Source organism: Chiloscyllium plagiosum, unplaced genomic scaffold, assembly GCF_037043375.1.
Source record: "Chiloscyllium plagiosum isolate Xiang-an unplaced genomic scaffold, Cpla_swu_hap1 HiC_scaffold_3, whole genome shotgun sequence".
Taxonomy (NCBI): domain Eukaryota; kingdom Metazoa; phylum Chordata; class Chondrichthyes; order Orectolobiformes; family Hemiscylliidae; genus Chiloscyllium; species Chiloscyllium plagiosum.
Window position 1 is genome coordinate 143,411,723 of NW_028270141.1, and position 26,758 is coordinate 143,438,480.

Sequence of the window (26,758 nt, forward strand, 5' to 3'; positions counted from 1 at the left end):
TATTGAATCTTTGATGTTGTGCATGAACAACACCCTAATTTTCAGTGAGCCCTCTTTAACTATGGGGTGAGTTCCCACCTCCGTGCAGTGTAGTGAGGTACACAGCTGTGATTCAGTATACGGGGTGTCCCTGTCTACCTCCCATTTTTCAGCTGTTTCTACCTTATCCTCATCGACACCTGCTGCAGCCACTGACTCACCGTTTCTTCTTGTATTAGTATTAACTCATCGACACAACTGTAAATATAAAGTGATGATGATCACTCCCCTTTCTGATCTTTATCATTCTTCAGAACCATCCATGAACAATTTCCTCTGGAGTGGGGGTGGTCCGATGGGTTGAACCCATCTCTCAGCATTCCCTTCATCAATTTTGACTGTTGTTCTACTGTAAACTCGGTGATGGAGCCCTCTGACATTCAGTCAAAGTTTACAGCCTTTTCCTCATTCACCTCCCTGACTGCATCTTTAAAAGTTTGTTTCATACTCAGTGCAGATCCCACCGGCATGGTCCTTCTTCAGCCCCTACACAGATTCTTCCTGCTTGGATTTTGTCTCCCTCCTGGCTCCTGCACAGCTTCGTCCAGTCCGGATACAGCCGACTTTATTCTTGGTCCCTTCATGGATCCCTCAGTGTGGACCTGACCCATTCCCAGGGTCATTACTCTCGTGTGGAATAGACAAAGAGGAGGCTGGAAGAACACAGCAAGCCAGGCTGCATCAGGAGGTGGATAAGTCAACGTTTCAGGTATTAACTCTGAAATGCCCAAAACACTGATTTCTCCACCTCCTGATGCTGCCTGACTTGCTGTGTTCTTCCAGCATCCTGTTTGTCTACTTTGGATTCCAGCATCTGCAGATTTTTTTGTCTCGACTGTAGTGTGGAATCTGACTCCTGAACTCTCTTGGCTCATGTGTGGTCTATGCAGCGCAGAATTTGGCGTGTCCTCTGTGATCATCCCTCACTTCCCTGGCCCCAGTGTGTTTTCTCAAACGTGGAGTAGCCACTGTGGGCTTCCCCAACACCTCATGTCTAGAGTACTCCTTTCGGATTCTTTTGGTGTGCAACCAGATTGTTCTCAGGATTCCTGAGCTAACTCCGGGTGGGAAGTGAAGTATACTCCACCTTTTGCAGAGCTATTCCAACGTTCTGATATGAGTACCCTGTTCGCAGGCCAAATGTTGTAGCTGACTATTGTATGGAACAAACTCAGGATTCTCAGGCACACGTTATAACCAGTTATTTTGTCAAAGCATTGGGAGAGCGTTAACTCAGAAAGATTTCTGAGGCAGCACTCTTCCCAGCCAAGAAATCATCAGACATTTATACATTGAAATGCAAACAGGCAGAATATAACTTTAATTCCAACTGAACAAAGAGACCTTGGAGTGCAGGTTCATAGCTCCTTGAAAGTGGAGTCGCAGATAGATTTGTTGTCTGCAAACTTACTGACTATACCTCCTATGTTCACATCCAAATCAATTATATGAATGACCATCCATCCAAGTGCAGCAGATACATTGCAACGCCATCACCTACAAGTTCCCCTCCAAGTCACTCACCATCGTGACAAGCACCGATCCTTGAGGCAAACCACTGGTTACAGGCCTCCAGTCTGAAAAACAACCCTACACCACCACCCACTGTTTACTACCTTCAAGCCAGTTCTGTATCCAAACGGCTAGTTCTCCCTGAATTCCATGAAATCTAACCTTGCCAACCAGTGTCCCATGAGGAACTTTGTCAAAAGCCTTACTGATGTCCATATAGATCATGTCTACCACTTTGCCCTCATCAATGCTTTCTGTTACTTCTTCAAAAACCTCAATCAAATTTATGAGACAAGCTTTCCAATGCACAAAGCCATGCTGACAATTCCTATTCATTCCTGCCTTTCCAAACACATGGACATCCTGTCCCTCAGGATTCTCTCCAACAACTAGTCCACCATCGATGTCAAGCCCACTGGTCTCACAGTTTAAATTTCCTTATCGTTCCGGTTTTCTTCAGTTCCTGGAGGCAGTCAGAGAGGTCACGAGGTTACATATTTGGGCAGTTGCTTAACCCAAAACACTACTCAGGTGATGTCTCCCACCCATCCTTCTCCTCTAACCAAAAAAAAAGTTCCATGCATCAGTTTGTTGGTGATAAGTATTTTCATTCATGTTTTTTTTCCAGCAGTCTATTTGGGAATTTAGAATAGCAGGAATGGAGGTTTGGGCAGTTGAATGTTCCTCCTGCAGTATGTGGGAGGTAAGGGTCACCTCTAGTGTCTCCGCTGACTTCAATTGTGGCAAGTGCCCCCAACACCAGCTCCTCGAGAATAGTGTCAGGAAACTGGAGCTGGAGGAGCTTCGGATCATTCGCGAAGGGGGTTATTGAGAGGAGATACAGGGAGGTAGTTACTCCGCAGCCACGAGAAGAAAGTAAATGGGTTAACGTCAGGGATAGGAAAGGGAACTGGCAGGCAGTGCAGGGATCTCTTGTGGTGGTTCCCTCAACAACAAGTATACCATTTTGGATACTGTTGAGAGGGGACAACTTACCAGGGATAAGCAATGGGACACAGGTCTCTGGTGCAAAGTCTCTGTTGCTCAGTGGGGAAAGGGGAAGAAGAGAAGAGCTTTAGTCTTTGGGGACTCCATAGTTAGGGGGGCAGAGAGGGGGGCAGAGAGAGAAACAAAAGCGATTCACGATTGGTGTGCTGCCTCCCAGGTACCAGGGTTTGTGATGTCTCTGATCGTGTTTACGGGATTCTTGAGGGAGAGGGGGCACAGCCCCAAATCGTGGCCCACATAGGAACCAACGACATAGGTAGGAGGAAAGGTGGGGATCTAAGGTAGAAATTCACAGAACTAGGATGGAAGCTTAGAGCGAGAACAAACGGATTTGTTAGCTCTGGTTTGTTGCCTGTGCCATGTACTAGTGAAGGGAGGAACAGGGAGAGCGCGGAGCTGAACATTTGGCTGCAGGAATGGTGTAGGATTCTTGGATAATTAGAGCTCCTTCTGGGGAAGGTGGGAACCTCTACACACAGGATAGTCTTCACCTGAACCAGAAGGGTACCAATATCCTGGGGGGGACATTTGTTAATGCTCTCCAGTGGTGGGGTTTAAACTAACGCAGCAGAAGGACGGGAACCTGAATTGTAGTTCCAGTGTACAGGAGGTTGAGGGTAGTCAGGTCAGGGATAGGTTTACAAGGTTGCGAGAAGGGCACTAGCAAGCAGGATGTTGGTTTGAAATGTGTGTACTTCAATGCCAGGAGCATCCAGAATAAGGTGGGTGACCTTGCAGCATGGGTTAGTACCTGTGATTTCAATGTTGTGGCCATTTCAGAGACATGGCTAGAGGAGGAACAGAGCTTAAAAATGTGTTGCTGCAAAAGCGCAGCAGGTCAGGCAGCATCCAAGGAGAAGGAGAATCGATGTTTCGGGCGTATGCCCGAAACATCGATTCTCCCTCTCCTTGGATGCTGCCTGACCTGCTGCGCTTTTCCAGCAACACATTTTTAAGCTCTGATCTCCAGCATCTGCAGTCCTCACTTTCTCCTAGAGGAGGAACAGGGATGGTTGTTGCAGATTCCGGGATTTTGATGTTTCAGCAAGATCAGAGAAGATGGTAAAAGAGGCGGGGATGTGGCATTGTTAATCAAGGGTAGTATTACAGCAGCGGAGATAACATTTGAGGACTCATCCACTGAGGTAGTTTGGGCTGAGGTTAGAAACAGGAAAGGAGGTCACCCTGTTGGGAGTTTTCTATAGGCCTCCGAATTGTTCCAGGGATTTAGAGGAAAGGATAGCAAAGATGATTCTCAATAGGAGCGAGAGTAAAAGGCTAGTCGTTATGGGGGACTTTAACTTTCCCAATATTGACTGGGAATACTATAGTTCAAGTAGTTTAGATGGGCCAGTTTTTGTTCAATGTGTGCAGGAGGGTTTTCTGACACAGTATGTAGACAGGCCAACAAGGGGCGATACCATATTGGATTTGGTACTGGGGAATGAACCCGACCAGGTGTTAGATTTGGATGTAGGTGAGCATTTTGGCGATAGTGACCATAATTTGGTTATGTTTGCAATAGCAATGGGCAGGGATAGGTATATACCGTAGGGAAGGAGGTATAACTGAGGGAAAGGCAATTATGATGCGATTAGGCAAGATTTAGGTTGCACAGGATAGAGGACGAAACTGCAGGGGATAGACATCTTGAAATGTGGAGCTTATTCAAGAAACAGTAACTGTGGGTTCTTGATAAGTATATCCCTGTCAGGCAGGGAGGTAATTGTCGAGAAAGGCAGCCATGGTTTACCAAAGAAGTTGAATCTCTTGTCAAAAAGAAGAAGGTAACTTATAAGAGGATGAGGTGAGAGGGCTTGGTTAGGGGGCTTGAGAGTTACAAGTTAGCCAGAAAAGATCTAAAGAGAGGCCTAAGAAAAGCAAGGAAGGGACATGAGAAATCATTGGCGGATAGAATCAAGGAAAATCCTTAGGCCTTCTTTGGTATATCAAGAAAAAAAGAATGACTAGAGTAAGATTAGAGCCAATCAAAGATAGTAGTGGAAAGTTGTGTGTGGAATCTGAGGATATAGTGGAAGTACTTAATGAATATGTTTTAACAGTATTCACATTGGAAAAGGGCAATGTTAATGAGAACACGGAGATATAGGCTATAAGATTAGATGGGATTGAGGTTGACAAAGAGGAGGTTTTAGCAATTACGCTTCCCTGGCCCCCAACACCTTATCTTCATGATGGACATCCAGTCCCTATACACTTCCATCAGCCATCACGAAGGCCTCCAAGCCTCCGCTTCTTCCTCTCCCGCCGACCCAACCAGTACCCTTCCACTGACACCCTCCTTTGACTGACTGAACTGGTCCTCACTCTTAACAACTTCTCCTTCCAATCCTCTCACTTCCTCCAAACCAAAGGAGTAGCCATGGGCACCCGCACAGGCCCCAGCTATGCCTGCCTCTTTGTCGGATATGTCGAACAGTCCATCTTCCGCAGCCACACTGGCACCATTCCCCACCTTTTCCTCCGCCACATCGATGATTATATTGGCGCCAACCCGTGCTCCCACGAGGAGGTTGAACAGTTCATCCACTTTACTAACACCTTCCACCCCAACCTCAAATTTACCTGGACTGTCTCAGACTCTTCCCTCCCCTTCCTAGACCTCTCCATTTCTATCTCAGGCGACCGACTCAACACAGACATTTACTACAAACCGACCGACTCCCACAGCTACCTAGACTACACCTCCTCCCACCCTGTCCCCTGTGAAAACGCCATCCCATATTCCCAATTCCTTCGCCTCCGCCGTATCTGCTCCCAGGAGGACCAATTCCACTACCGAACAGCCCAAATGGCCTCCTTCTTCAAGGACGGCAATTTCCTCTCCAACGTGGTCGACGATGCTCTCCACCGCATCTCCTCCACTTCCCGCACCTCCACCCTTAAACCCCACCCCTCCAATCACCACCAGGACAGAACCCCACTGGTCCTCACATACCACCCCACCAACCTCCGGATACATCGTATCATCCTCCGTTATTTCCACCACCTCCAAACAGACCCCATCACCAATTATATATTTCCCTCCCCTCCCCTATCAGCGTTCCGGAGAGTCCACTCCCTCCGCGACTCCCTAGTCAGGTCCACACCCCCCACCAACCCAACCTCCACTCCCACCACCTTCCCCTGCAACTGCAAGAAATGCAAAACTTGCGCCCACACCTCCCCCCCCACCTCCCTCCAAGGCCCCAATGGATCCTTCCATATCCATCGCAAATTCACCTGCACCTCCATATACATCATTTACTGTATCCGCTGCACCCGATGTGGTCTCCTCTACATTGGGGAGACAGGCCGCCTACTTGCAGAACGTTTCAGGGAACACCTCTGGGACACCCGCACCAGCCAACCCAACCGCCCCTTGACTGAACACTTTAACTCCCCGTCCCACTCTGCCAAGGGCATGCTGGTCCTTGGCCTCCTCCATCGCCAGACTCTGGCCACACGACGCCTGGAGGAAGAGCGCCTCATCTTCTGCCTAGGAACCCTCCAATCACACGGGATGAATGTAGATTTCTCCAGCTTCCTCATTTCCCCTCCCCCCTACCTTATCTCAGTCCCAACCCCCGGATTCAGCACCGCTCTTTTGACCTGCAATAATCTTCGCGACCTCTCCGCCCCCACCCTCTTTCCGGCCTATCACCCTCACCCTCACCTCCTTCCACCTATCGTATTCCCAGTGCCCCTCCCCCAAACTTCCCCCCCGCCCTCCCTTTTATGTCAGCCCACTTGGCACACCAGCCTCATTCCTGAAGAATGGCTTATGCCCGAAACATCGATTCTCCTACTCCTTGGATGCTGCCTGGCCTGCTGCGCTTTTCCAGCAACACACTTTTCAAAAGAGGAGGTTTTAGCAATTTTGGAATAACTGAAAATAGATGGGCCAGATGTAATTTATCCTTGGATTCTCTAGGAAGCCAGGGAGGAGATTGCTGAGCCTTTGGCTTTGATCTTTATGTCATCATTGTCGACATGAGTAGTGCCAGAGATTGGAGGATAGCAGATGTTGTTCCCTTGTTTAAGAAGGGGAGTCGGGACAACCCTGGTAATTATAGGCCAGTGAGCCTTACTTCGGTGATGGGTAAGATGTTGGAAAAGATTAAAAGAGATAGGATTTATAGTCATCTAAAAAGGAATTATTTGATTCGGTTTTGTGAAGGTAGGTTGTGCCTCACTAACCTTATTGTATTCTTCAAGAAGGTGGCACAGGTGGATGAAGGTAAGACGGCTGATGTGGTGTACATGGATTCAGTAAGGCGTTTGATAAGGTTCCACACAGTAGGCTATTGCACAAAATACGAAGTTTCAGGATTGGAGGTGATTTAGCGGTTTGGATCAGAAATTGGCTCGCTGAAAAAAGACAGAGGGTGGTGGTTGATGGGAAATGTTCATTCTGGAGATCAGTTACCAGTGGTGTGCCGCAAGGATCTGTTTTGAGGCCACCGCTGTTTGTCATTTTTATAAATGATCTGGAGGAGGGTGTAGAAGGATGGCTTAGTAAATTTGCAGATGACACTAAAGGTAGACAGAGTTGTGGATAGTGTCGAAGGATGTTATGGGTTACTGAGGGACATATTCAACATGCAGAGTTGGGCTTAGAAATGGCAAATGGAGTTAAATGCGGAAAAGTGTGAGGTAGTTCACTTTGGAAGGAGGAACAGGAATACAAGTGCTGGGCTTATGGTAAAATTCTTGGTAATGTCGATGAACAGAGAGATCGCGGTGTCCAGGTGCAAAGTTGCCATCCAGGTTGATAGGGTTGTTAAGAAAGCATATACTGTGTTGGTGTTTATTGGTAGGGGGATTGAGTTTTGTAGCCATGAGGTCATGCCTCAGCTGTACAAGACACAAGTAAGGCAGCACCTGGAGTATTGTGTGTAGTTCTGGTCACCTCATTACAGGAGGATATGGAAGCTTTGGAAAGGATGCAGAGGAGATTTACTAGGATGTTGTCTGGTATGGAGGGAAGAGTTTACAAGGAAGGTCTGAGGGAACTGAGGCTGCTTTCGTTGGAGAGAAGAAGGTTGAGAGGTGACTTAATCAAGATGTATAAGATAATCAGAGGGTTAGATAGGGTGGATAGTGAGAGCCTGTTTCTTTGGATGGTGAAGACTAACACGAGGGGACATAGCTCTAAATTGAGGATTGACAGATTTAGGACAGGGTAGTTTCTTCACTTCAAGAGTAGTCAGGGAGTGGAATAGCCTACCTGCAACTGTAGTAGGCTCGCCAACGTTAAGGGCATTTAGATGGGCATTGGACATACATATGGATAATAATGGAATGCTGTAGGTTAGATGGACATCAGATTAATTTCACAGGTTGGTGCAACATTGAGTGTCGAAGGGCCTATCCTGCACTATGACGTTATATGTTCTATGTTCGAAGAGGAAGTTCGGGAGGTCTTAGAGAACACAAAGGTGGATAAATCTCTGGGGACTGATCTAATGAATCTCAGAATGTTGTGGGAAGTAAGAGAGGAAATTACAAGACCCCTTGCAGAAATATTTGCAACATCTGTAACTATGGGCGAGGTGCGTGATGACTGGAGAGTGGCTAATGTTGTACCTTGGGTTAAGAAAGGTTTTAAAGAGAAACTGAGGAATCATAGACCTGTGAGTCTGACTGTGGTTGTGGGTAAATTGTTGGAAGTGATTATAAAAGATAGGATTTATGGACATTTAGAGAGGGACAAATTGATTAAAGATAGTTGGCATGGTGTGTGAGGAAAATCGTGTCTCACAAACTTGGTCGAGTAGTTTCATGATTGATGATGGCAGAGCGTTAAACGTTGTTTATTTGGGTTTTAGTAAAGCGTATGACAAGCTTCTCCATGGTAGATTAATGAGTAAAGTTAGGTCACATGGGATTGCCAATTTCTCTCCAACGAAAGCAGCCTCAGTTCCCTCAGACCTTCCTTGTAAACTCTTCCCTCCATACCAGACAACATCCTAGTAAATCTCCTCTGCATCCTTTCCAAAGCTTCCATATCCTCCTGTAATGAGGTGACCAGAACTACACACAATACTCCAGGTGCTGCCTTACCTGTGTCTTGTACAGCTGAGGCATGACCTCATGGCTCCAAAACTCAATCCCCCTACCAATAAACACCAACACAGTATATGCTTTCTTAACAACCCTATCAACCTGGATGGCAACTTTGCACCTGCTTTTCAGACTGGAGGTCTGTGACCAGCGGTGTTGCCACAGGATTGGTTGTGGGTCCTCTTTTGTTTGTCATTATTAGAAATGATTTGGATGAGAATATAGAAGGCATGATTAGTAGTTTTGTGGATGACACCAAAATTGGTGACATAGCAGACAGTGAAGGAGGTTTTCTAAGATCACAAAGAGATCTTGATCAGATGGGCCAATGTGCTGAAAAATGGCAGATGGAGTTCAATTTGGATAAACGCGAGGCATTGCATTTTGGTACAACAAACAAGGGTAGGGCTTATTCAATTCAATTGGTAGGGCCTTGGGTAGTGTTGTAGAGCAGAAGGACTACAGCTGCAGGTACATAATTCTTTGAAGTTTGCGTCACATCCAGAGAGGGTGGTTAAAAAGGTGTTTGGCACGCTTGCCTTCATTGCTCAGTCCTTTGAGTAGAGGAGTTGGGAACCTCATGCTGAGGTTATGTAGGACATTGGTGAAACCTCTTCTGGGAAACTGTGAGCAGTTGTATTTATCAAGCTGGAGAGGGCTCAGAAGAGATTTACCAGGTTGTTGCTGGGTATGGACGGTTTGAGTTATAAAGTAAATGAGATAAACTGAGACTTTTTTCACTGAAGCTTAGAAGGTTGAGCAGTGATCTGAAAGAAGTTTATAAAATAATGAGAGAAATAGATAGAGTCAATAGTAGTTATCTTTTCCTTAGGATGGAGGATTTCATGACTAGAGGACACATTTTTAAAGTTAGAAGAGACAGTTTCAAAAACTTTTTCACAAAGAGGGTAGTTTCTGAATGTAGAATGAACTTCCAGAGGAAGTGGTGGATGCGGGTACAATTACATGTGTAAAAGACATTTGGATAAGTACATGAATAGGAAAGGTTGGGAGGGATATGGGCCAGAAGCAGGCAGGTGGGACGGGTTAGTTTGGGATTATAGTTGGAACGAAGGGTCTGTTTCTATGCTGTATGACTCTATGATTCTATGTGATGAAGAGGCAGTGTCAGGTCCAGAGGTTTAAGGGAGGGGGTCTGGAAGGAGGGGTCAGTATCACCTGGCTCACTTTGGGAAGGGTTTTAGGTTAGTGAGGGAGGGGCTGGGTGGGTGTTGGGTGATGATGGGTGATTCGGTGGTTGTAGTTCCAATTCTGTTGGCAGGAGCAGGGGCCACTTTTGGGTTAAATGTGGTGTCAAGGCGAGTGAAAGGGAGGTGGTGATGGGATGGGAGGAGGTGACAGTTCCAATGGGGCTGTGTTTGGTGAAAAGGGAGTGATGAGGAATCTGTGGACTCCTGGGGTTGGTGGGAAAGTGAGGGAGTTTTAGGTCCATCAGGGCATAGTTGTCAGGTTGGGGGGGTCTATCCGGTCTGACACAATCATTACGGGGTTGGTGTCAGGTCAGGTGAAATGGAGGAAGTGTGTCGGTGACAATGACCGACTCCTGATCAGAATTCTAGGGCCAATGAAGTGAGGAACTTGGATAAAGCCATTGATCAGAATCATTGAACTAATGAACCAATGGGAACAGTGAGTGTAAATGGGAATGAAATGCTTCCTGCTGATGTTAATGCAGCTGAATAATTTTCAACTGAGAATAAATGCTGTACAGTATTCTTGGATGGAGTTAAAATTATTGACTGCCAGTGGAGAGCAGTGTTTATAAACAGGATCCCAGAAGTTCTAAAATGGGACTCTGATGGAATTAGTCAAATTTCCAATGTGGGCACATATACAGAACCTACCTCATGAACAGTCATTGTATTACTGGAAGGTAGATATAAGGTATATCTTTCTCTTAAAGAGATCAGAAATATGCACAGTACTCTAGATTAATACAGTGTGTACTTCAGCAGCCTCCTGGTTGCTAAAACACAGATAGATTGCTAACTTGGCCAAACAGCAAGGGATGCTGGGTACATTGGCCAAGTAAAGTTCTAAAATCACAAAGTCCACACACCAGACACAGTGCAAACACAGGAGTCAGGTGCTAATGACATTTGCTAATGTAAAAGGCAACATTTATGCAGAACAGACATACTCCCAACAACTTATTTACTGAACAAAGGAGGGCCCTGACAGCAAGGTACAGTGCCGGGCCCTTCTACACAAAAATAAACTAACATCAGCAATCCATCCAAATGATTGACTCTGTTTCAAACCACTAAGCTTATCTCCCTGATTGGCCAGAACAATAGAAAGTTCCAGAAAACCATCTAAAAGATATAAAAACATGCTTCACCTACAAACTTTGCTCTTGGAATCTTCTGGAGGTCTTCTGAGGAGACCAGAGCTGAAAATGTGTTGCTGGAAAAGCGCAGCAGGTCAGGCAGCATCCAAGGAACAGGAGAATCGACGTTTCGGGCATAAGCCCTTCCTCAGGAATTGCTGGGCCCTTTGCTGACATATTTGTATCATCGATAGTCACAAGTGTGGTGCCAGAAGACTGGAGGTTGGCTAACTAGTACCATTATTTCAGAAAGGTAATAAGGAGAAGCCAAGGAATGATAAACCCAGAAGCCTGGTGTCGGTGGTAGGCAAGTTGTTGGAGGGAATCCTGACGGACAGGATTTACATGTATTTGGAAAGGAAAAGACTAATTAGGGATAGTCAACATGGCTTTTTGCATTGGAAATCATGTCTCATGAATTTGATTGAGTTTCTTGAAAAAGTAACGAAGAGGATTGGATGCCAGTAAGGCATTCGACAACTTTCCCATGGGAGACTGGTCAGTGAGGTTAGATCTCATGGAATACAGCGAGAACTAGCCATTTGGATACAGAACTGGATCGAAGGTAGAAGATAGAGGGTGGCGGTGGAGGATTGTTTTTCAGACTGGAGGCCTGTGACTAGTGGAGTGCCCCAAGGATTCGTGTTGGGTCCATTTCGTTTCGTCATTGAAATAAATGATTTGGATATGAACATAGGAGGTACAGTTAGGAAGTTTGCAATTGACACCAAAATTGGAGGTGTAGTGCACAGCAAAGAAGGTTACCTCAGAGTACAATGGGATCTTGACCAGATGGACCAATGGGTTGAGGAGTGACAGGTGGAGTTTAATTTCGATAAATGTGAGGTGCTGCATTTTGGGAAAGCAAATCTTAGCAGGACTTACACACTTCGTGGTAAGGTCTTAGGGAGTGTTGCTGAACAAAGAGACCTTGGAATGCAGGTTTATAGTTCCTTGAAAGTAGAGTCGCAAGTAGAGAGGATAGTGAAGAAGGCATTTGGTATGCTTTCCTTTATTAGTCAGAGCACTGAGTATTGGAGTTGGGAGGTCACATTGCGGCTGTACAAGATTTTAGTTAAGCTACTTTTGTGCAGTTCTAGTCTCTTTTCCATCAGAAGGACGTTGTGAACTTGAAAGGGTTCAGAAAAGATTTACAAAGTTGGAGGATTCTAGGTATAGAGAGAGTCTGAATAGGTTGGGGCTGTTTTCCCTGGAACTGCGAAGGCTGAGGGGTGACCTTGTGGAGGTTTATAAAATCATGAGGGGCTTGGACAGGATAAATAGACAAAGTCTTTTCCCTCGGGTGGGGGAGTCCAGAACTAGAGTGCATAGGTTTAGGGTGAGAGGGAAAAGATGTAAAAGAGACCTAAGGGACAACTTTTTCACATAGAGGGTGGCACATGTGTGGAATGAGCTGCCAGAAAACGTGATGGAGGTTAGCGCAATTGCAACATTTACAAGGCATCTGGATGGGTCTATATTCAAGAACACTGCTGAAATTTGCTGTCCATTTTCAAACTGACCTTTTGAATTTGATAATCCTTCCTTAGGTTGTACAATTTGCCTTCAATTGTCTCCAATCCCTTTCCTAATTTTAAGATCACCTTCACAGGAGAAGCATTTATTTCTCACCTTTACATTTTCCATGTTTCTCTTAAACATTTCTCAAAGGCTGAGTTCAGTTTTAAATTTGCCAAATGATAGTTTATTTAGATTGTGAGACAACCCAGAGGGCGTATAGCACAAAAACGTGTTTTTAATTAGAATAAAAAAAAGTTCACTCCACTCCCAAAGGTTTGAAATTCATTATTAAACCAATTTTGAATCTTTGATGTTGTGCATGAACAACATCCTAATTTTCAGTGAGCCCTCTTTAACTATGGGGTGAGTTCCCACCTTCGTGCAGTGTAGTGAGGTACACAGCTGTGATTCAGTATACGGGGTGTCCCTGTCTACTGCCCATTTTTCAGCTGTTTCTACCTTATCCTCATCGACACCTGCTGCAGCCACTGACTCACCGTTTCTTCTTGTTTTAGTATTAACTCATCTACACAACTGTAAATATCAAGTGGTGATGATCACTCCCCTTTCTGACCTTTGTCATTCTTCGAACCAACCTTGAACATTTTCCTCTGGGTATGTGGTGCCCTGTGGGTTGAACCCATCTCTCAGTATTTCCTTCGTCAATTTTGACTGTTGTTCTGCTGTAAACCTGGTGATGGAGCCCTCTGACATTCAATCAAAGTTTTCCAGCCTTTCCCTCATTCACCTCCCTGACTGCATTTTTACACATTCTATGATACTTTTCTCCTTCAGATTTGATTTTAACCATTGGAAGAGGCATTGAGACCGTGACTACTCTTGGGAGATCTGTCAGCAAAAACCTGACGTGGTTTTGCATTTTGTTTAGAAGAAGCCCAGTTAAATGTTGGGCTGTAATGTTTTGAAATATTTTTCCTGGGTAAAAATGGCAGAATACAGTATTCAACCCCTCGAGACTGTCCCTCCATTCCCACCCTCGGGTCTGTCCAAGTGTCACTCCAGCTCCCACTCCCATCTCTTCACCACTCCCTGCTCCAGGTTTGTCTTCCCCTTCCCCAGTTGTAATCTCTCCCAGCCCTTTTCCCGGATGACTTTCCCGATGCCAGGAATCATTCCCTCCTGTCTCAGGTGGTGTCACTCTCCCACCCACCAGCCACCTCCTCGTTCCTTCTTGTTTCAGGTTTTACCACAAGATTTGTCACTGTACCAGGGAGTAAAGAGCCTGTGGGAGTTACAGGTACATTTTGTGTCTCATGTTATAAAATTTCCATTTAATCAAATTCAGGAATTTGGATGGTCCAGGTGTGGATGAAGTCAGCTTAGGGCTCGGAATGATGTTTTTCTGCATCACCCATGATTCAACATTAAAATGTTCTGTCACCATGGAGACGTTAACGAGAAACGTGGCCAATTGGTGGCTTGTGTGTCTGTTCATGCAAAGTAATAAAGTTAGCTCAGTATCTCGCTCATGAACAGCAATGGTGTAAATGTTGGTCAAATCTGGACCACCCAATATTCACTGAAGTTAGGTCAAACTCAAAAGGCAGACCTGAAGCTAAATTCCACACGTCCATCAGACATTTACAGGGTCTGCATTTCAGAGCAATGGCTGGAGCTGATGTTCATCTTTAGAAGTAGTTCAGGTGCTCCTCATTGACATCAAAAAAATGAAGCTGGAAAACACTTGAACAGAAACATACCCGGTTTCGGAATTTCACATTGCAGACACTCAGTGTTGTTTATTCCTTCTTGGGGTATGGGAGATTCTGACAAGATTGATTTTTATTGACCATTCCTTGATGCCCAAAGATGGTGGTCAGTCCTCTGTTTGAATTGCTATAGTCCAACTGGGATTGCCATAGTGTTAAGGGTTTAAATGGAGAGGAATTTGTCAAGTGTGTACAAAAAAATTTTCTGATTCAGTCTGTGGATATTCCTTCTAGAGAAAGTGCAAAATGTGACCTACTCTTGGGAAAAAAGGCAGGGCAGGTAACTGAGCTGTCAGTAGGGAAGCATTTGGGGCCAGCGACCATAATTCTATTAGTTTTAAAATACTGATGGAAAAGGACAGACTAGATATTTTAAGATTCCCTACAGTGTGGAAACAGGCCCTTTGGCCCAACTAGTCCACACTGATCCTCTGAAGAGTAACTCATCCAGGCCCCCATTCCCCATATTTACCCCAGACTAATGCACCTAACTCTATGGGCAATTTAGCATGACCAATTCACATGATCTGCACATCTTTGGACTGTGGAAGGAAACCGGAGCACCCAGAGAAGCGCACATAGACATGGGGAGAATGTGCACACTCCACACAGACAGTTCCCCGAGGCTGGAATCAAACCTGCGTCCTTGGCGCTGTGAGGCAGCAGTGCTAACCACTGAGCCATCATGCCGCCAACAAGATCTAAACATTGAAGTTCTAAATTGGAAGAAAGCTAATTTTGACAGCATAAGGCAAGAACTTTCAAAAGCTGATTGGGGGCTGATGTTTGCAGGTAAAGGGATGGCTGGAAAATGGATAGCCTTCAGAAATGAGATAACAAGAATCTAGAGAAAGTATATTCCTGTTATGGTGAAAGGAAAGGCTGCTGGATGTAGGGAATATTGGATGACTACAAAAATTGAGGATTTGGTGAAGGAAAAGAAAGAAGCATATGTCACGTATAGATAGGAAAGATCGAGTGAATCCTTAGAAGAGTATAAATACAATCGGAGTACACTTAAGAGGCAAATCAGGAGGTAAAAAAGGGGACATGAGATAGCTTTGGCAAATAGCATTCAGGAGAATTCAAAGGGTTTTTACAAATACATTAAGGATAACAGTGTAACTAGTGAGAGAATAGGGCCCCTCAAAGATCAGCAAGGTGGCCTTTGTGTGGAGCCACAGGAGATGGGGAGATACTAAACAAGTATTTTGTATCAGTGTTTACTGTGGAAAAGGACATGGAAGATATAGAATGTAGGGAAATAGATGGTGAAATCTTGAAAAATGTCCATATTACAAAGGAGGATGTGCTGGTTTTCTTGAAACGCAAAAAACTGGATATATCTCCAGGTCCTGATCAGGCATACCCTAGAACTCTGTGGAAAGCTAGAGAAATGATTGCTGGGTCTTTTACTGAGATATTTGTATCATCGATAGTCACCGGTGAGGTGCCGGAAGACTGGAGGTTGGCTAATGTGGTGCCACTATTAAAGAAAGGTGGTTAGGGCGAACCAGGGAACTATAGACCAGTGAGCCTGACCTCGGTGGTGGGCAAGTTGTTGGAGGGAATCCTGAGGGACAGGATGTACATGTATTTGGAAAGGTAAGGATTAATTAGGGATAGCAAACATGACATTGCATGTGGGAAATCATGTCTCACAAACTTTATTCAGTTTTTTGAACAAGTAACAAAGAGGATTGATGAGGGCAGAGCAGTTGATGTGATCTATATGGACTAATAAGGCATTCAATAAGGTTCCCCATAGGAGAAGGTTAGATCTCATGAAATACAGAACTAGCCATTTGGATACAGAACTGGCTCATACGTAGAAGACAGAGAGTGGTGGTGGAGGGTTGTTTTTCAGACTGGAAGCCTGTGACCAGTGGAGTGCCAAAAGGATCAGTGCTGGATAAATAGACTAGGGATTTTCCCTGGGGTGGGGGAACCCACAACTGGAGGGCATAGGTTTGGGGTGATAGGGGAAAGATATAAAAGAATCCTAAGGGGCAATGTTTTCATTCAGAGGGTGGTACGTGTATGGAGTGAGCTGCCTGAGGAAATGGTGGAGGCGAGTACGATTGCAACATTTAAAAGGCATCTGAATGGATATATGAATAGGAAGCGTTTGGAGGGATATGGGCCGAATGCTGGTAGGTGGAAGTACACCAGGTTGGGATATCTGGTCGGGTTGGGCAAGGTGGACCGAAGGGACTGCTTCCATGCTGTACATCTCCATGATTCTATCTGGGGTCTGTACGCCAGCATTGTTAAAGTGGCAGTTCCAGGGTATGAAGCCAGTGATGGTGACACAATGAAGAGTAATGTCTCAGAGGGAAACTTGGAGGTGATGGTGTTCCCATCTACCTGCTGCATTTGTCCTTTCAGTGTGAACGTTATGGAATGAGAATGAGCAGCTGAAGAAGCTGCAGTACCTCACTGCAGTCCATTCTGTAGCAAGAACAGACTGACATGCAATACACCAACAGAGGAGAAAATTGAGTACTGAAGATAATGGATGGGATTCCGGTCAAGGGGATTGATTTATTGAGATCTGTTGTATCTAGTTTCTGGAGTGGGAACACACACCCAGGAAATTGGGAATATTCCATTACACATCAGAATTGTGATGTTTATTGAGGTTTGTTTGTACAGGTCCCACCTTCCCCACAAGGTATCCCCATGATCCGCATATCTAACGCCCTCCCTCACACATTTGTTCAAATTTGATTTCCATATAATTTCCAGGCTATTACCTGATGACATCTTACAAATCAGACCACATTTTATAAGTGTGTGGATGACACAAAGATTGGGGAAGCTGTGGATAGTAAGTGGGATTGCCAGAGGATGCAGCAGGAAAGAGATAAAGTGGTGACCTGGGTGCAGAAATAGCAGATTGAATTTAATCCAGACAAATGTGAGGTGATGCATTATTGACATTGTCATGTTGGAAGGAAGTATCCAGTAAATGGCAGAACATTTGGAAGCATTGACATACAGAGGGTCAAGGTACACAGGCCCACAGTTCCCTGAAAGTGGCAGCACAAGTAGGTAAGGTGGTCACGAAGGTGTATGCCATCCTTGCCTCCATCGATCAGGCACAGAGTATAAAACTTGACAATTTATGTTACAGTTGTATTGAATTTTAGTTTGGCCACATTTGGAATATTGAATTTAGTTCTGGTCACCACAAAACTAGAAGGATTTGAAGACTTTGGACAATGAACAGAAAAGGTTTACCAGGATGTCACTTGGTTTGGAGGGTATTAGCTATGAGTAGAGATTGGACAAACTTGGTTTATTTACCACCCTCAAGGATAGTAATCTCTGGGTTATTACCAATACCACATGCTAGTGAGGCAAGGAATAGAAAGGTCGGAGAGATGAATGCGTGGCTAAGGAGCTGGTGCAAGGGGTTCTTGGATCAATGGGATCTCTTCTGGAGAAGGGGTGACCTGTACAAGAGGGACAGTTTGCACCTAAACTGGAGGGGAACTGATATCCTTGTAGGAAGATTTGCTGGTGCTACTCGGTTAGGTTAAACTAGGGAGGCAGGAGGATGGAAACCAGAGCAGCAGGTCACCAAGTGGAAGGATTGATGGGAAGATACATTTTAGGACCAGTAAATCACAAAGTAAAGAAAGGCAGAGACAGGTAAATATACAAGATGGTATAATGAGCTGAAAGTGTGTTTATTTCAATGCAAGAGGTATTAAAGGTAAGGCAGATGAGCATACAGCCTGGACCTACATGGAACTGTGATGTTGCAGCTATTACAGAGTTGATTGAGAGAGGGACAGGACTGGCTGCTTAAAATTCCAGGGTTTCATTGTTTTAGACGAGAGAGGAAGGTAAAAGCGGTGGAGGAGTTGCGTTACATCTGTACTCAGAGAGGACATACTGGAGGGCTTATCTACGAGGGCAATATGGGTAAAGCTCAAACTTAAGATGGGTGTAATCACGCTGATAGGGGGGCCTACAGTATAATCCTAACAAGCACCAAGACATCGAGAAACAAATATGAGGCAGATTATGGAAATATGCAATAAAAAGTGTTTTCACACTGGGTGACTTTAATTTCCCCCAATATCAACAGGGACTCCCTTGCAGCAAGAGGTTTAGATCAGGCAGAATTTGTTAAATGTATTCTGAAAGGGTTTCTTGAAACAGTTTGTGGATTGTCCAATTAGAGGAGGGGGGGCATACTGGACATTGTACAAGAAATTGACATTGGCCAAGTGACTGACCTTTCAATGGGAGAGCAGTTTGGAAACAGTGATCACAACTCCTTCAGTTTTAAGATAGCAATGAGTAAGGATAATTCAGGACCTTGTGGCAAGCTGATAAATTAGAGATGGGCAAATTATGTCAGTACTGGGCAGGAGCTAGAAAGTGTTAATTGGAAGGACAGTTATCAGGCAGGTCCACATTTGACATGTGGGAATTGTTTAAAGACCTGCTGACGAGAGTTCAGGACCTGCATGTTCCAGTAAGGAGGAAGGACAAGGATGGCAAGGTCAGGGACCCTTGATTAACAATGGAGGTTATGACTTTAGTCAAAAGAGAAGAAGCAGCATATGTAAGGTTTAGGAAGCTAAAATTGGACAGGGCCTGTAAGGAATGTCAAAAAAGCAGGAAAGAGCTCAAGCAGGGAAAAAGGACAGCACAAGGAGACATGTAATGACCTTGGCAAGTCAGGTTAAAGAGAATCCTAAGGCATTCTATACATACATTACAAACAAGAGGCTAACGAGGGAGAAATTAGGACCACTCAAGGAAGGAGGGAACTTGTGCTTGGAAACTGAGGATGTGGGTGAGATCCTAAATGAGTACTTTGTATCAGTATTCCCCCAGGAGAAGTATATGGAGGATAGTGAGATTTGGGTGGAGCATGCTAACATGCTACTGTATTTTGCGATCAAGAAAGAAGTGGTGTTGGGTCTCTTAAAGAGCATTAAGATGGATAAATCCCCAGGGCATGATGCTATCCACCCCAGGTTCTTGAGAGAGGCAGGGGAAGAGATTGTTTGGGTCTTGACCAAGATGTTTGTGTCCTCATTCGCCACCAGAGATGTCCTGGAGGACTGGCGAGTAGCTAATGTTGTTCCTCTGTTCAAGAAGGGAAATAGGGATAATCCAGGAAACTATAGACAGGTGTGTCTCACATTAATGGGATAGGGAATAGGATAGGATTTACACACATTTGGAAAAGCCAGGCCTAATTAGGGACGGTCAGCATGGCTTTGTGAAGCACGGATCATGCCTGACTAAAGTGATTGCATTTTTTAAAAAGGTGACAATGGTGACTTATGAAGGTAGAGCAGTGGATGTTGGCTACATGAGTTTTAGTAAGACTTTCAATAAGGTTCCTCATGGTAGGCTCATCCAGAAGATTAAGATCTCAGTAGGATGGGATCCCCACTGACTTCGCCACGTGGATTCAGAATTGGCTTGCCCATAGAAGGCAGAGAGTAGTTATAGAAGGATCTGTACTGGAATCTCTCCGAGTTGTGATATTTATAAAAACGACTTGGATGAAAATGTAGATGTGTGGTTTAGTAAGGCTGCAGATGATACAAGGATCTGTGGAGTTGTGGATAGCGTAGAAGGTTGTCAAAGGAGTCGACAGGATATAGATCAGTGTAGATATGGGTGGAGAAATGATAGATGGAGTTTCATCTGGGTAAGTGTGAGGTGCTGCATTTGGGAATTCAAATGTTAAGGAAATGTATACAGTTAATAGCAGGACCCTGAACAGTATTGCTGTACAAAGGGATTTTGGGGTTCAATTCGATAGCTTCCTTGAAGTGGCCACACCAGTAAATAGGATGGTAAAGAAGGTGTATGGTATGCTTGCCTTTATTGGTTGAGGAATTAAGTACAAGAGTCAGGATTTCATGTTGCAGCTTTATAAGACTTTGGTCTGGCCACACTGAAGGTATTGCGTTCAGTTCTGGTCACCACTTCACAGGAAGGATGTGGAGGCTTTGCAGAGTTTGCAGAAGTGGTTTACCAGGATGTTGCCTCGATTAGAGGGTATGAGCTATAAGAAGAGACAAGAAAAATTACGGTCGTTTTTTTCTGGGGTGGAGGAGGCTGAAGGGAGATTTGATAAAAGTTTATAAAATTGTGAGATGCATAGATAGGGTTTTACCCTGAGATGAAATATCTAAAGTTAGGGAGCATGCATTTAAGGTGAAAGGGGCAAAGTTGAAAGGAGATGTGAGGTGTAAATATTTTACACAGAGAGTGGTAGGGGTCTGGAATGCACTGCCAAGGATGGTGTAGGAGGCAGATACAATAGGGTCGTGTAAGAGACTTTTTGATAAGCACATGGATATGTAAGGGATGGAGGGATATGGACAAAGGGCAGGCAGAAGGGATTTGTTTAAATTGGCGTCATTTTCACCACAACATCGTGGGCCGAAGTGCCCATTCCTGTGCTGTACTCCTCTAGGCTCTATTTTCAACTAATGTCAGAGGCTGAGGGACTACCTGATAGAAATTTTCAAAATTATGAGAGGCATGGAGAGAATGCACAGATGGAACATTTTCCTCAGAATAAAAATGTCACTTACGAGAGGAGATAGATTTCAGGTGAAAAGGTGAATTTTTAAAGCAAATGTGAGAGGGAAGACTTTTTTCCAGAGAGCGGTAAATGCCTGGAATGTGCTGTCAGAGAATACAACAGCAACATTTAAGAAGCAAATGATCAGAAACATGAATAGACCGGAAAAAGGGGCATGGACTGCACAGAGACAAAAGACTTTTAGTTTAGAAATGTATCATGTGTTGGCACAGGCTTGGTGGGCCAAAGGCCTACTTCCTCTAATGTACTGTTCCTTGTTGTTCCTATCTTATTAACATTGATATATCCAAGCATCAACTTACTGGAAAGATAAGGGCAGCACATGGATGGGAAAGCCATCACCTCAGAGCCCCCTCTCCATTGTGTGACCGTCATTGTCTTCAAATCCTGGAACTGCCCACTGAACAATGCTGGGGTACTGACACCACATTGTAGCAGGGAGGAGAAAGTGAGGACTGCAAATACAGGAGATCAGAATCGAAGAGTGTGGTGCTGGAAAAGCTCAGCCGGTCAGGCAGCATCCCAGGAGCGGGAGAATCAACATTTCAGGCATAAGCCCTTCATCAAGATTGAGGCTTGTGGCCCAAGGGGGCTGAGAGATAAATGGGAGGGGGATGAGGTGGGAGGGAAAGGTAGCTGTGATAATGATAGGTAGGTGAAGGTGGGGGTGAAGGTGATAGGGCAGGGAAGAGGGTGGAGCAGATAGGTAGGAAGGAAGATGGACAGGGAGGACAGTTCAAGAGGGTGGTGCCGAGTTGGAAGGTTGGATCTGGGATAAGGTGAGGAGAGGGAAAATTAGGAAACCGATGAAATTCACATTGGTCACATGTGGTTGGAGGGTTCCAAGGTGAAAGATGAGGCGTTCTTTCTCCAGGCGTCGGGTGACTATGGTTTGGCGGTGGAGCATTGTAAATGCCTGCGACTGCTCAGGTGAAATAAAAACCATTAAGAAGGGAGGGCAGAAATACATCAACAGCAACTGGAATAAACAGGGCACAAAAATTGGCCAAAAGTATGTTGGGAATCCTGAGCCAAGACAGACACACAAGAGACAATTCTGCCCAGGGAAAGGTCCTTGCAAGGTTTACGCCCGGATAATTGAAAACTGGAGAGGCACCAGAGCACATTACAAAGTGTGTCAAACAAACAAGATGCATGGGACATGCCTCAGTAAGGCAGAAGACCAGGTGTATATTCGGGGACAAAGCCAGACTTCCAGGCCCAAGGCAGACACATCAAACGGTTCACTGTTAGCAAGCCATCGAGAACCATGAGCAGCATTTCAAGGTGATAAAGCCAATTAGTTTGATTGCCCTGATTAGCCAAGTCCTTGGAAGGATCCAGAATGTAGCCAGGAGGGTATAAGAACCCGGCCTGGCAGGACTTGACCGGACCCCACTCTCCAGCCAAACTATAGGCAGGTCAGGTGACAGCAGTGAGCAGAGCAGCTCACCCTCTGATCAGAGACAGAATCAACTCATGAAGAGAAGTACAGACAAAACAATTCAACAGAGCAGCACGTCTGGGTAATGTTTTAATATTCAAAAGAATCAGATTGTTAGAAATAGAGTTGGTAAAATTGTCGAGTGTAGTTTTTCTCTTTGTCGTCTCAAATTAACTTGGGACTTGGCTGACTGACTGCAGTCTCGAGCTGTGTTGTCCTTACCTGGTACACGCTAAGGAGCCTGGGTAAATAAATATTGTAGGAGAAAGTGAGGACTGCAAATGCTGGAGATCAGAGCTTAAAAATGTGTTGTTGGAAAAGCGCAACGGGTCAGGCAGCATCAAAGGAACAGGAGAATTGACGTTTCGGGCATAATCCCTTCTTCAGGAATGAGGAGGGTGGGCCAAGCGGGCTAAGATAAAAGGTAGGGAGGTGGGACTTGGGGGATGGCGTTGAGAATACGATAGGTGGAAGGAGGTTAAGGTGAGGGTGATATACCGAAGAGGGGGTGGGGGCGGAGAGGTCGGGAAGAAGATGGTGCTGCGTCTGAGGGTTGGGACTGAGAAAAGGTAGGGGGAGGGGAAATGAGAAAGCTGGAGAAATCTGCATTCATCCCTTGTGGTTGAAGGGTTCCTAGATGGAAGATGAGGCGCTCTTCCTTCAGGCGTCGTGTTGCCATGGTCTGGCGATGGAGGAGGCCAAGGACCTGCATGTCCTTGGCGGAGTGGGAGGGGGAGTTAAAGTGTTCAGCCATGGGGCGGTTGGGTTGGTTGGTGCAGGTGTCCCAGAGGTGTTCTCTTAAACGTACACTGGTCGAGGAGTCTGCAAGCTCTGAAAAACACTCATTACTAGATAAAAGACATGGACTGGAGCAATTCAAAAACAGGGCTCACCACCATCTTCGAGCAAGAAGGAATGCACAATAAAAACCAAACTTGTCAGTATTTCCTGCCCACCGAGAGGCAACAGGAAATACTGTGTGTCTGCAAAGTGAACTGACTTACTGGAAATACTGTTGCGGATTCAAGTTTTTTTTACATTTTTAATTTCTTCAATGTGAATGAAGAGCACTTGGACCACTCATATAAAGATAAATGTCAGTCCACCCATTGCTCTGAAATACAGACCCTGTAAATGTACAGATGGACAATTGAAACTTAGCCTCAGGTCTGCTGTTTGGGTCTGTCTTTCTTTCAGTGAATATTGTGTGGTCCAGATTTGACCAACATTTACACCATTGCTGCTCATGAGTGAGATACTGAGCTAATTTTATTACTTTTCATAAAGAGACATGCACGTCGCCATTTGGCCCATTTTATCAATAATGTCTCCATGGTGACACAACATTTTAATGTTGAACAATGAGTCATGCAAAGAAACATTGTTATGAGACAAAGTGAATTCACCCACACCAGGACCATCCAAATCCCTGAATTTAACTAACTGCAAATTCTACAACAAGAGCTATAAAATGTACCTGTAATTCTCGCAGGCTCTTTACTCCCTGGAACAGTGACAACTCTTGTGGTAAAAGCCTGAAACAAGCAGGAATGAGGAGGTGGGTGGTGGGTGGGAGAGTGATACCACATGGCATGGGGACACCACCTGAGACTGGAGGGAATGATCCCTGGCATCGGGAAAGTGGTCCAGGAAAAGGTCTGGGAGAGATTACAACTGGGGAAGGGGAAGAGAAGCCTGGAGCACGGAATGGTGAAGAGATGGGAGTGGGATGTGGAATGACACTTGGATAGACCAGAAGGTGGGAATGGAGGGACAGTCTCGAGGGGTTGAATACCCTATTCTGCCATCTTTATTAAGAAAAAAAAATTCAAAACATTAAATCCTTACATTTAGCTGGGTTCTCCAACGAAAATGTGAAAATACATCAGGTTTGAGCTGACAGATCTCACAAGAGGAGTCACAGTCTCACTGCCTGTGTCAGTGGTTATAATCACATCTGTCGGGAGGAAAAACATTTCGTTGGAGGAGATTGAAAAATGCAGTCAGGGAGGTAAATGAGAAAAAGGCTGTAAACTTTGATTGAATGTCAGAGGGCTCCATCACCAGGTTTACAGCAGAACAACAAACTTGACGAAGGCAATATTGAGAGATGGGTTCAACCCATCGGGCACCCCCACTCCAGAGGAAAATGTACATGGATGGTTCCGAAGAATGATAAAGATCAGAAAGGGGAAGTGATCATCACCACTTTATATTTACAGTTGTATAGATGAGTTAATACTGAAACAAGAAGAAACGGTGAGTCAGTGGCTGCAGCAGGTGTCGATGAGGATAAGGTAGAAACAGCTGAAAAATGGGCAGTAGACAGGGACACCCCGTATACTGAATCACAGCTGTGTACCTCACTACACTGCATGGAGGTGGGAACTCACCCCATAGTTAAAGAGGGTTCACTGAAAATTAGGCTGTTGTTCATGCACAACATCAAAGATTCAAAATTAGTTTAATAATGAATTTCAAACCTTTGGGAATAGAATGAACTGTGTGTTTTTGATTCTCATTAAATCAAGTTTTTGTGCTTTACACCTTCAGGTTGTTCTCAAGATCTCGATATGCTATCGTTTGGCAAATATCAAACTGAACTCAACTTTTGAAAAAGTTAATGAACAGCAGATTGCAGCAGTTTTCCTGAACAAAGTATAATTACAACAACATCACTCAGTGTTGGCCCCACCCCACTGTCTCATACTCATGGTGAGTTAACTCTTTCTACTGGCAGCTTCCTTTCAATTCCCCCAGACACCTTCCATATCTCTAAATGTGTATTAATGGAAAGTTACAGACATCCCATTGGGATTTGCCTTTTAGAGACTTGGCCTTAACCAGCCAAGACATGTGTTATCTTCTGAGACAAAGTGTTTGTAAATGGGAGAAACTGAAACTGACTCCAATCTCTTGGGTGTCTGATCTTGAAGAAAACTGTTTCACACCACCAAACCTGGAGAGTTGTTTCTGAAATTGGGATGAGCGTCATCAAGTCATGCAGCACGGAAACAGACCCTTTGGTCAAACCAGTTCATGCTGACCATCATCCCAAACTAAACTCATCCCACCTGCCTGCGCTTGGCCCATATCCCTCCAAACAATTCTTATTCATGTGGTTATCGCAACGTCTTTTAAATGTTGGAACTGTAGCTGCATCCACCACTTCCAATGGGGTTGTGGAAAGGGCGAAGGGGAGTAGTGGGTCAGTGATGAGGGATCTGTGGATTCTTGGGGTTGGTGAGGAGGTGATGGAGCTTCGAGACCAGCTGGGTCATAGGTGTCAGGTTGAGCGGGTTTGTCCAGTCGGACACATTCATGTCGAGGGTGTTGTCGGGTCAAGGGGAATGGGGAAAGTGTGTCGGTGACAACGACTGACTCCCGATCAGAATTTCGGGCCAATGAAGTGTAACTTGAATAATTCCATTGATTGGAATCATTGAACTAAAGAACCAGTGGGAACAGAGACTGAAATGAAGGAGCGTCGCTCCAAAAGCTAGTGTGCTTCCAATTAAACCTGTTGGCCTATAACCTGGTGTTGTGTGATTTTTAACTTTGTATTCTTTACTGACTGCCAGTAGAGGGCAGTTTTATAAACAGGATACCGGGATTTCTGAGATAGGACATTGGTGGAATTGGTCAAATTTCCAATGTGGGAACATGTCCATAATATGTCTAAGGAACAGTCACTGCATTCAATGGAAGTTAGGGAGAAGAGTATATCTTTCTCGAGGTATGGAGACCAGAGTAGTCTAGGTTAATGCAATGTGTAGTTTGGGGAAGACAAAACAGTTTTAGAATTAAGCACATCCCACTGTTCAAAATGTATAAAGGTAACAGAACCTTGTAGAAAGGTTTCATTTCAATTCCTTTTCTAAAGCTATTTGTGTTAGTCCACCTTTTTTATACCAAACAATAAGAAATTTCCCATTAAGTATTCCCTTGTCTTTTTCCAAGTCTTTCAGGAAATCAAGGACAAGTTCTTCATATTGTTTCACATCAGTTATGTTGGAAATAGTCCTGCAACGGAATTAAGAATACAGACATTTAATTCATTCCTCGTGACAAAACCTGTCTGAATCAAATAGATTAACAGGCCAACAGCAACAGGAGTCAGGCTTTCAGCCCATTGAGAACCCTCCATCATTCCGTTCCATCATGATTACAGGAACAGAATCAAAAAGCAATCAGAATGGACAGTCCCGTGGCCGATAAGGGGATACAGTTTTGGTGAGGAATTCTGATAGTTGACATAAACTTAACGGCACTGTTCAAAAAATTGCATGGCAGAGGGACAGGGAAATCTTGGTGCACTGATCTTTTTTGAGAGAGTGAATAGCAAAGCAAACAGGGCCTTGAGTTTATAACGAGATGATTGATTCCTCAATCGAGGAAGTTTTGCTGAACCCCTATGAAATTCTGTTATGACCATTGTGGCCATTGATGATCACATTTTAGGGAATACATGAGTCTCCTTAAGAGGTTGCAGAGAG

The 26,758-nt window shown here is 44.7% G+C and overlaps 2 protein-coding genes across 6 annotated transcripts in view; one reads left to right on the forward strand and one right to left on the reverse strand.

Annotated features, from left to right (window-relative positions):
• LOC148151762 (heme-binding protein 2-like) overlaps window positions 1-26,758 on the forward strand; it is a 193,029-nt gene that overhangs the window by 24,860 nt on the left and 141,411 nt on the right. Inside the window, exon 2 of the mRNA XM_087984002.1 lies at window positions 24,816-24,977. The gene's annotated coding sequence lies outside the window, so the exon portion shown is untranslated. The remainder of the gene's footprint in view (window positions 1-24,815; window positions 24,978-26,758) is intronic.
• The window catches only part of LOC148151763 (EH domain-containing protein 3-like), a 109,459-nt gene that overhangs the window by 21,472 nt on the left and 61,229 nt on the right, over window positions 1-26,758 (reverse strand). The window contains exon 2 of one of the 5 annotated variants that reach the window (XM_087984006.1): window positions 25,423-26,285. The exons of 3 other annotated variants lie outside the window; for them this stretch is intronic. In XM_087984006.1, the coding sequence (XP_087840132.1) occupies window positions 26,123-26,285 (163 nt within the window). In that variant the 3' untranslated portion in view covers window positions 25,423-26,122. Of the gene's footprint in view, window positions 1-25,422; window positions 26,286-26,758 lie in introns of those variants that run through there. One more of the 5 variants, XR_015754746.1, reaches the window with a different exon arrangement.